We start from the raw sequence: 10664 nt of genomic DNA, 5'->3' as shown, positions 1-10664 counted from the left end.
ACAAACGTCTGACAACACTGAAAAATGTAAATTTCCAATTTCAACCAAACATGCTAGAAATGCTCCAATTGAGCTAATTAGCTTATTGTGAGAATATTACAAACGTCTGACAACACTGAAAAATTCAAATTTCCAATTTCAACCAAACATGCTAGAAATGCTCCAATTGAGCTAATTAGCTTATTGTGAGAATATTGCAATTGTCTGACAAAAGTGAAAAATGTAAATTTCCAATTTCAACCAAACATGCTAGAAATGCTCCAATTGAGCTAATTAGCTTATTGTGAGAATATTACAAACGTCTGACAAAAGTGAAAAATGTAAATTTCCAATTTCAACCAAACATGCTAGGAATGCTCCAATTGAGCTAATTAGCTTATTGTGAGTGTTGTATAATCGAGCTGGTGGGCCGCGGGCTACGCTAATGCCCGAGGTCATGGTAGTTACAGGTAGTTACGAGAGGTCACGGGAAGTACGAGAGGTTACGGGAAGCACGAGAGGTTACGGGAAGTACGAGAGGTTACGGGAGTATAAAGGAGTCGGAGAATTTAGAGAGCTTCCTTCTTTGCATCAACCGCATGTGAGTACACACCGTTTATATAACATGGCGCAGTTGACAAAATTCTGATTTTTTTTTCTTTTAGTGTTGTCATTAGCGATAATTTTTCTGGTTGCGGGTAAGTTAAACGGTTGTATAGACCCTTTCACGGGCGTGTAGGTGAGGTAACGTGAGGTAGGGTAGTGTTGTGAGGTGTAGTAGCAGTGTTGTTGAGGTGCAATTATTTATTAGGGTAGTGTTGTGAGGTGTAGTAGCAGTGTTGTTGAGGTGCAATTATTTATTACATATTCGGAGGTTGGAGTTACACTAATTATACGAGTGGTCTAGAGCGTATTCGTGGCGAGGGAGATATTGTATCGGGTAGAGATGGAGAGTGGGTTTCCGAAGCTGGTGTTTGGAGAGCACGGTGATGGGTCGTGGGAGAGATTCATAGAGGAGATGAATTTATGTATAGAGAGTGCTGTAGAGAGAAGAGGTTACGAAGGTGAAGGTGAAAATAGGCGCCCTATTATGAGAGGTAGAGCTAGGTTAGTGCCACTATTGAGAGCTATTGGGCACAGTGGTAGAGAAGTATTGAGAGGTGCAGGGTTTAACGTAGATGGCGTAAATTCTACTTATGAAGGGGCAGTGGAGGTTTTACAGGGTTATTATGGTAGACAGGAGAGTATGTTCGTAAAGGGGCATAGGTTCCTTACGGCTAGGCAGACACTTGGGGAAAGTGATAGAGAGTTTTTACAATGGGTAGAGAGTTTGAGCAGATATGCAGAGGTGACTAACGATAATGATAGGGTAAGGTTTGCCCTTATTGTGGCGGTTAACGGGTTGAGAAATAGAGAAGTAAGCAGAGAGTTAATGAAGAATGCCAATCTTACTTGGGCGTTATTGCAGGAGGCATTGAGGGCTCGAGAAATGGCCGACCGCTCTGATAGATTTTTGAGAGGTGAGGGTAGAAGTACCGATTTAAAGAGTGAGGTTAAGAGAGAAGTAGCTAAGGTATCAGAGTTTGATAGCCGAGTGCAGTACAGGAGTAATGATAGAGATAGAAGTTATGAGTCAGCAGGTAGATCTTCCCCTAGGGGTAGCCCGAGGAGTAGTAGAGAGTATTATGGTAGTGAAGAGCAAGGTGCTAGTAGATATGGGACAAGAGGCAGGGAGTATAACAAGGACGGTGACAGTAGAAAGTATAGAGACAATAGCAGGGAGAGGCATGTCTCTAGATATAGAGCAAGCAGTAGAGAAGGCAGTGGAGGTAGAGTATGCTACAATTGCAAACGTAGTGGGCATGAGATGAGGAGTTGTCCCTCCATTAAATGTTTTTGTTGTGGACAGCAAGGACATGTATCCCGTTATTGTAGGGATAGGAGAGAAGTAGGTTATGACGGTCGAGGTAGTAGCAGGAGGTCAGGAGGTAGTCGAGATAATAGCTACAAGCGGTATGGTAGCAGGGACAGTAGTGGGGAGAGGTACAGGGGCCGAAGAAGCCCCCGCGAGATTAGAGACAAATTTGGCAGGTACAGGGACAACAGTATGGATAGGTTTGAGGGGGAGAAGTATAAGGAGAGGTACCAAGATAGTAGTAAGGGCAGAAGTGTCAGGTTCTCTGGTTCTAGGGATAAGTATGAGGATGACAGTTGACTAGAAAGGAGAATTGTACAGGTTTTGAAGGTCAATGGGAAGAACGTTGATTTTACGTTTGATACTGGGGCAGAGGTGTCGACTGTAACCGAGGGGACGGCCGAAAGGCTGAACCTACGGCTAGAGGAGCCATCTACTGTTTTGGCGGGAATAGATGGTCATAAGCTAAGAGTAGTCGGTAAAGCAGGTGTTCAGTTGGAAAGTAAATATAGATTTATGGAGACAGAGGTATACGTGATGAAGGGATCTAGGACAAACTTGTTGGGTATAACCGAGTTGAGGCAGCTGAATTTGTTGGCTGTAGTCAACGCGGTGAGCAACAGCGAGTTTGACCCAGTAAAGGAGTTCGGGGAAGTTTTTGAAGGTCTAGGCACTATGCCAGGTATCTTTAAGATTAAGTTGAAGGAAGGTATTGAGCCAGTGAGGCTGTACTCGCCTCGGCCTATAGCAGCAGGGTTAAGAGAGCAGGCTAAGCAGGAGTTAGATGACATGTTGGAAAATAAAGTGATTGAGCAGGTTGAAGAACCTACTGAGTGGTGCTCAGGGCTAACTATAGCACCTAAGGCAGGAGGGAAGATAAGGATGTGTGTTGATTTAACGGGACTGAACAGATCTGTCAAGCGAGAGGTTTACCCTTTGCCTAAGATTTCAGATCTGCTCAGTGAGTTATCTAAGGGGACGATGTTTTCAAAGTTGGATGCGAATTCGGGGTTTTGGCAGGTTCAGGTGGAGGAGGGATCAAAGTCATTGACGACCTTTATCACCCCTTGGGGTAGATATAGGTTCAATCGAATGCCGTTTGGTATCTCCTCAGCTCCTGAATTTTTCCAGAGAGCAATGGAAAAGGTTATTGGGAACATGAAGGGAGTGGTATGCTTAATGGACGATGTCCTAGTATATGGAAGGGATGCAGATGAGCATTGGTCAAGGTTGAGGGAGGTGCTAGGAAAGATCAGGCGTTCAGGCATGACGTTAAGGAAGGATAAGTGCGAGTTTGGAAAAAGTGAAATTAAGTTTCTGGGCCATTTGGTTAGTGCGGCTGGCATTAAGCCAGACCCAGGTAAAGTAGAGGCAGTTCTAGGCTTGAAGTCGCCGGTTAATAAAACTGAGGCTAGGAGGTTTACAGGGATGGTAAATTATTTGAGTAAGTTCAGTAGCGAGTTGGCAGAGTTGTGCACGCCTATATATAAGGTGTCAGGGAGTAGATCACAGTGGTATTGGGGTCCAGATCAGGAACAGGCTTTTGAGAAGGTTAAGATAGCTTTGTCTAAAGCACCCGTTTTGTGTGCCTTCGACTTGAGTAGGAGGCATAGGGTGTCTGCAGATGCCAGTAAAAACGCAGTAGGGGCAGTATTGCTACAATTGACGGAGGGTAATGTGTGGCAGCCAGTGGAGTATGCGTCGAGAAAAATGTCTGAGGCAGAGGAAAGGTATGCGATGATAGAGAAGGAGGCATTGGCAATTACATGGGCATGTGAGAAGTTTGACTACTATCTAGTAGGTAGAAAGTTTGAGGTTGAGACTGACCATAAGCCACTTATTTCTCTGTTAGGTGAGAAGGACTTGTCAGCCTTACCAGTCAGGGTTCAGAGGTTTAAAATGAGGTTAATGAGGTATGACTATACAATATTTCATACACCCGGGGAGCAAATGTATTTGGCCGACTCTTTGAGCCGACCTAATGGCAAGTTGGACAGCGAAAATGAAATGGGTAGTAGTGAGGATGTAAATACTGCTGTAGTTAGCAGTGTGACTACTGACAATTTTACGGACAGTTTAATGATGGAGTTAAGGTCGGAAATGTTGAACGATGACGAGGTTGCTGAATGTTTGAAATTTGTTACGGAAGGCTGGCCGAGAGGTGGCAAAAGGTTGGGCAGTGAGCTTCTAAAGCTTTATAGTGCAAGGGAATGGCTTACGGTACGGGATGGTTTACTTTTCTTTAGAGACAGGGTATACATACCTAGGTCTATGAGGAAGTTGTATCTTGAGAAGTGTCATGTTGGGCATCAGGGAATTGATAAATGTCGTCGCAGAGCTAGGTGCCACTTCTGGTGGCCAGGAGTTAGCGTAGATATCTATGAGTTCATAGGGCAATGTGATACCTGTATCATCCATGGGGCAGTCAAGCACCAACCCATGGTTGAATATGAGTTGCCAACAAAGCCTTGGGAAGTACTTGGTAGTGATGTGTTTGTATTAGATGGCAAGTTATATTTGTTGATAGTTGATTACTATTCCAGGTGGATTGAGGCACTGCACATCAACGCTCAAACATCTAGGGAGGTAATAGCGGTTATGAAGAAAGTGTTTGCTAGATTCGGTATTCCTAGCATGCTGCGGTCAGATAACGGGCCTTGTTATGATAGTCAAGAGTTTAGAAAGTTTGCAGATTTGTACGGTATCAGGGTAATTACTAGTAGCCCTCGATATCCGCAGAGTAATGGTTTGGCTGAAAGTGCAGTTAAAACAGTGAAAAGTTTGTGGAGAAAAGAGCGGGATAAGGAGATGGCATTGTTAGTGTATAGAACAACCCCTTTGTCAACCGGGTACTCGCCCGGGGAACTAATGTTTGGCAGAGCGGTTAAATCGAATTTGGGTATGAGCAGTAAAGGGGAAGTAGATTACGAGGAGTTCGAAAGTAGAGAAAGGGAAAGGAAGTTGAAATTGAAAAGTAGTTGGGATATCCAGCATAGGGTATCAAAATTGCCGGAATTAGAGCCAGGACAGGTTGTCTACGTGAAAGCGCCTACTGACACAGGAGCAGCAGGTACGGTGGTAAGGAGAGACAGTACACCAGAGAGTTATTGGATACGTGTTGGTTCGGGTGAGATCAGGAGAAATAGGAAACATCTTTTTCCTCTTAATAACAATCTCTCCTTGGGTTCCTCTAACGATACTAACACCGGTAGTCAGGGTGCTAACCATAACATCCCTAGTGATTTCTGTGAGTTGGTTGAGGATAGTGAGGAAGGTGAAACGCAGTACTGGGTAGACAACCAGCCTAGGCCTGGTGTAGGCGAGGAGAGAATAGGTGGTTTAAATGATGAATCGGAGGAACCACTCGGTACCACGGTTGGAAGTGGCCTAGCCAGTGGGGGTCCCGATGTGAGCAGTCAAGATACCCGAACCTCGCAGGGTACTAGAGAAGGGGCAATAGCCAAAAGCACTGTTACAAGGAGTGGTCAGGTCAGTAAACCCCGGCTAGATAAAGATAGTTTTTACTATTAACCGTTGTTGATAGATGGTTGCCATGTTGCAGATTGTTGCAAAGAAATTCCGTCAAAACTACAATCACTAATGGCAAGCAGTTCAGGTGGCGAGGCTAGCGGTGGCGGACGACCGGAGGAGTGCAGTGAGGAGAGAGTGGGGGAGAGGAAGGACGGTAGTGAGGCTAAGAAGCCTGTGGTATATGGCAGTAGCGGTAAGAGTTGGTGCATGATCTGTAGAGCTAGACGAGATCACTTGGCGGTAAATTGCCCTGGTAATGCTTGCAGGAGGTGCGGGAGAAGTGGACACTGGCAGAAGGACTGCAAGGTACCCATCTGCCAGTGGTGTGGGGGGACCGGGCACGCTGTTAATGGATGTCCCCGTCGAGGTACAGGTGGTCCAGTGAACACGGAGGCAGGGAAAAGGAAGGGCAGTGAGGAAGTACCAGCGCCTCAGAGGAAGGTGAGGAGTTATGCTGAGGTGAGTGGCGGTGCTAGGCAAGTTGCTGCACCAGTACCCATTATGGGGAAGGTGAGCTCTTTTTTAGCAGACGTGACCAGTGATGGGATGATGGACATGGAAGGTTGCCGGAAGAGGATCGCTAGTATTGAGCGAGAGGAGGCGGAGGTACGTAGGAGGTTCGAGACAGAGTTGGTCAGACTGGCTGCCGAGCGCAGGGCAGCGGTCAGTGAGTTTGAGAATGCAGAGGCATTCAGGGCGGCCATTGAGCAGTTGGCCAAAGTTCAGAGGAGGATTGCGGGTGGTAGGCTTGCACCGGAGGAGGGTCAGGCCGAGGGGAATAGGTCTGGGCCTATACCAATTCCCAGCTCTGTGGCGCCACCCCCTGAGCAGCCGATTACGGCCCAGGGGGAGACTTCCCACAGGATGCCTGTTGGGCCCGTCTCCACTGGGGAGAGCGTGGCCACGACGGAAGGGGCGGAATCTGAGTTTGAGGAGTCGTTATCGACCCAACTACCAGTTTCCGAGCCAGTTGAGAGTAGTGTTGGAGAGGTTGGTGGAAGTGGTGTTGGTTGTGACAGAGGTCACGGGGGTGGTGACAGAGGTCACGGTGGTGGTGACAGAGGTCACGGTGGTGGTGACAGAGGTCACGGTGGTGGTGACGGAGGTCACGGTGGTGGTGACGGAGGTCACGGTGGTGGAGACGGAGGTCACGTTGGGGGTGACGGAGGTGGTGAAGGAGGTGGAGGAGATCAGGAGAGTAGTGCGGCCGAGTACGACAGCAGCCCCGGGTTGCTCGGGAGTGATGGTACGCAGGAGGTGTCGATGGAAGAAGACATGGGTTAAAGTGTAAGGTAAACTTCACCAGCAAGGGGAGTTGATGAATGAGTATTGTATTTCTGGAAGGTTAGTGGCCCATACAAAAAAAGAAAAGAAAAAGGGCATGTTGTATAATCGAGCTGGTGGGCCGCGGGCTACGCTAATGCCCGAGGTCATGGTAGTTACAGGTAGTTACGAGAGGTCACGGGAAGTACGAGAGGTTACGGGAAGCACGAGAGGTTACGGGAAGTACGAGAGGTTACGGGAGTATAAAGGAGTCGGAGAATTTAGAGAGCTTCCTTCTTTGCATCAACCGCATGTGAGTACACACCGTTTATATAACAGTGAGAATATTACAAACGTCTGACAAACATGATAAATATGAATTTCCAATTTCAACCAAACATGCTAGAAATGCTCTAATTGAGCTAATTAGCTTATTGTGAGAATATTACAAACGTCTGACAAAACTAAAAAATTTAAATTTCCAATTTCAACCAAACATGCTAGAAATGCTCAAACTGCGCAAATAAGCCTACTGTAGGAATTTTACCAACGTCTGACAAAACTGAAAAATGTAAATTTCCAATTTCAACCAAACATGCTAGAAATGCTCCAATTGAGCTAATTAGCTTAGTGTGAGAATATTACAAACGTCTGACAAAACTGAAAAATGTAAATTTCCAATTTCAACCAAACATGCTAGAAATGCTCCAATTGAGCTAATTAGCTTATTGTGAGAATATTGCAATTGTCTGACAAAAGTGAAAAATGTAAATTTCCAATTTCAACCACACATGCTAGAAATGCTCCAATTGAGCTAATTAGCTTATTGTGAGAATATTAAAAACGTCTGACAAAACTGAAAAATGTAAATTTCCAATTTCAACCAAACATGCTAGAAATGCTCCAATTGAGCTAATTAGCTTATTGTGAGAATATTACAAACGTCTGACAAAACTGAAAAATGTAAATTTCAAATTTCAACCAAACATGCTAGAAATGCTCCAATTGAGCTAATTAGCTTATTGTGAGAATATTGCAATTGTCTGACAAAAGTGAAAAATGTAAATTTCCATTTTTAACCAAACATGCTAGAAATGCTCCAATTGAGCTAATTAGCTTATTGTGAGAATATTACAAACGTCTGACAACACTGAAAAATGTAAATTTCCAATTTCAACCAAACATGCTAGAAATGCTCCAATTGAGCTAATTAGCTTATTGTGAGAATATTACAAACGTCTGACAAAACTGAAAAATGTAAATTTCCAATTTCAACCAAACATGCTAGAAATGCTCCAATTGAGCTAATTAGCTTATTGTGAGAATATTGCAATTGTCTGACAAAAGTGAAAAATGTAAATTTCCAATTTCAACCAAACATGCTAGAAATGCTCCAATTGAGCTAATTAGCTTATTGTGAGAATATTACAAACGTCTGACTAAAGTGAAAAATGTAAATTTCCAATTTCAACCAAACATGCTAGAAATGCTCCAATTGAGCTAATTAGCTTATTGTGAGAATATTACAAACGTCTGACAAACATGATAAATATAAATTTCCAATTTCAACCAAACATGCTAGAAATGCTCCAATTGAGCTAATTAGCTTATTGTGAGAATATTACAAACGTCTGACAAAACATGATAAATGTAAATTTCCAATTTCAACCAAACATGCTAGAAATGCTCCAATTGAGCTAATTAGCTTATTGTGAGAATATTACAAACGTCTGACAAAACTGAAAAATGTAAATTTCCAATTTCAACCAAACATGCTAGAAATGCTCCAATTGAGCTAATTAGCTTATTGTGAGAATATTGCAATTGTCTGACAAAAGTGAAAAATGTAAATTTCCAATTTCAACCAAACATGCTAGAAATGCTCCAATTGAGCTAATTAGCTTATTGTGAGAATATTAAAAACGTCTGACAAAACTGAAAAATGTAATTTTCCAATTTCAACCAAACATGCTAGAAATGCTCCAATTGAGCTAATTAGCTTATTGTGAGAATATTACAAACGTCTGACAACACTGAAAAATGTAAATTTCCAATTTCAACCAAACATGCTAGAAATGCTCCAATTGAGCTAATTAGCTTATTGTGAGAATATTGCAATTGTCTGACAAAAGTGAAAAATGTAAATTTCCATTTTTAACCAAACATGCTAGAAATGCTCCAATTGAGCTAATTAGCTTATTGTGAGAATATTACCAACGTCTGACAACACTGAAAAATGTAAATTTCCAATTTCAACCAAACATGCTAGAAATGCTCCAATTGAGCTAATTAGCTTATTGTGAGAATATTGCATTTGTCTGACAAAAGTGAAAAATGTAAATTTCCAATTTCAACCAAACATGCTAAAAATGCTCTAATTGAGCTAATTAGCTTATTGTGAGAATATTACAAACGTCTGACAAAACTGAAAAATGTAAATTTCCAATTTCAACCAAACATGCTAGAAATGCTCCAATTGAGCTAATTAGCTTATTGTGAGAATATTACAAACGTCTGACAACGCTGAAAAATTCAAATTTCCAATTTCAACCAAACATGCTAGAAATGCTCCAATTGAGCTAATTAGCTTATTGTGAGAATATTGCAATTGTCTGACAAAAGTGAAAAATGTAAATTTCCAATTTCAACCAAACATGCTAGAAATGCTCCAATTGAGCTAATTAGCTTATTGTGAGAATATTACAAACGTCTGACAAACATGATAAATATAAATTTCCAATTTCAACCAAACATGCTAGAAATGCTCTAATTGAGCTAATTAGCTTATTGTGAGAATATTACAAACGTCTGACAAAACTAAAAAATGTAAATTTCCAATTTCAACCAAACATGCTAGAAATGCTCAAACTGCGCAAATAAGCCTACTGTAGGAATTTTACAAACGTCTGACAAAAGTGAAAAATGTAAATTTCCAATTTCAACCAAACATGCTAGAAATGCTCCAATTGAGCTAATTAGCTTATTGTGAGAATATTACAAACGTCTGACAAAACTGAAAAATGTAAATTTCCAATTTCAACCAAACATGCTAGAAATGCTCCAATTGAGCTAATTAGCTTATTGTGAGAATATTGCAATTGTCTGACAAAAGTGAAAAATGTAAATTTCCAATTTCAACCACACATGCTAGAAATGCTTCAATTGAGCTAATTAGCTTATTGTGAGAATATTAAAAACGTCTGACAAAACTGAAAAATGTAAATTTCCAATTTCAACCAAACATGCTAGAAATGCTCCAATTGAGCTAATTAGCTTATTGTGAGAATATTACAAACGTCTGACAAAACTGAAAAATGTAAATTTCAAATTTCAACCAAACATGCTAGAAATGCTCCAATTGAGCTAATTAGCTTATTGTGAGAATATTGCAATTGTCTGACAAAATTGAAAAATGTAAATTTCCATTTTTAACCAAACATGCTAGAAATGCTCCAATTGAGCTAATTAGCTTATTGTGAGAATATTACAAACGTCTGACAACACTGAAAAATGTAAATTTTCAATTTCAACCAAACATGCTAGAAATGCTCTAATTGAGCTAATTAGCTTATTGTGAGAATATTGCAATTGTCTGACAAAAGTGAAAAATGTAAATTTCCAATTTCAACCAAACATGCTAGAAATGCTCTAATTGAGCTAATTAGCTTATTGTGAGAATATTGCAATTGTCTGACAAAAGTGAAAAATGTAAATTTCCAATTTCAACCAAACATGCTAGAAATGCTCCAATTGAGCTAATTAGCTTATTGTGAGAATATTACAAACGTCTGACAAAACTGAAAAATGTAAATTTCCAATTTCAACCAAACATGCTAGAAATGCTCCAATTGAGCTAATTAGCTTATTGTGAGAATATTACAAACGCCTGACCAAACTGAATAATGTAAATTTTCAATTTCAACCAAACATGCTAGAAATGCTCCAATTGAGCTAATTAGCTTATTGTGAGAATATT

The 10664-nt window shown here is 41.4% G+C and overlaps 1 protein-coding gene across 1 annotated transcript; it reads left to right on the top strand.

The window, feature by feature from the left end:
- The first annotated feature begins 395 nt into the window (after positions 1–395).
- LOC137410454 (uncharacterized) lies at positions 396–6996 on the top strand. Its single transcript, XM_068095864.1, has 2 exons — positions 396–580; positions 5457–6996. Exon 2 carries the CDS (start codon positions 5495–5497, stop codon positions 6707–6709), a length of 1215 nt encoding a protein of 404 aa, XP_067951965.1. The 5' UTR covers positions 396–580; positions 5457–5494; the 3' UTR covers positions 6710–6996.
- Positions 6997–10664: the final 3668 nt, after the last annotated feature.

The sequence above is a fragment of the Watersipora subatra genome, unplaced genomic scaffold (genome assembly GCF_963576615.1).
Source record: "Watersipora subatra unplaced genomic scaffold, tzWatSuba1.1 SCAFFOLD_83, whole genome shotgun sequence".
In the NCBI taxonomy this organism is placed as follows: domain Eukaryota; kingdom Metazoa; phylum Bryozoa; class Gymnolaemata; order Cheilostomatida; family Watersiporidae; genus Watersipora; species Watersipora subatra.
Note: the sequence above shows the minus strand (reverse complement) of the source record. Positions and strands in the feature narration are given on the sequence as shown.

Bases quoted from the DNA above. Each gene is read 5' to 3' on its own strand.
- LOC137410454 (XM_068095864.1), top strand. From the start codon at position 5,495: ATGGCAAGCAGTTCAGGTGGCGAGGCTAGCGGTGGCGGACGACCGGAG.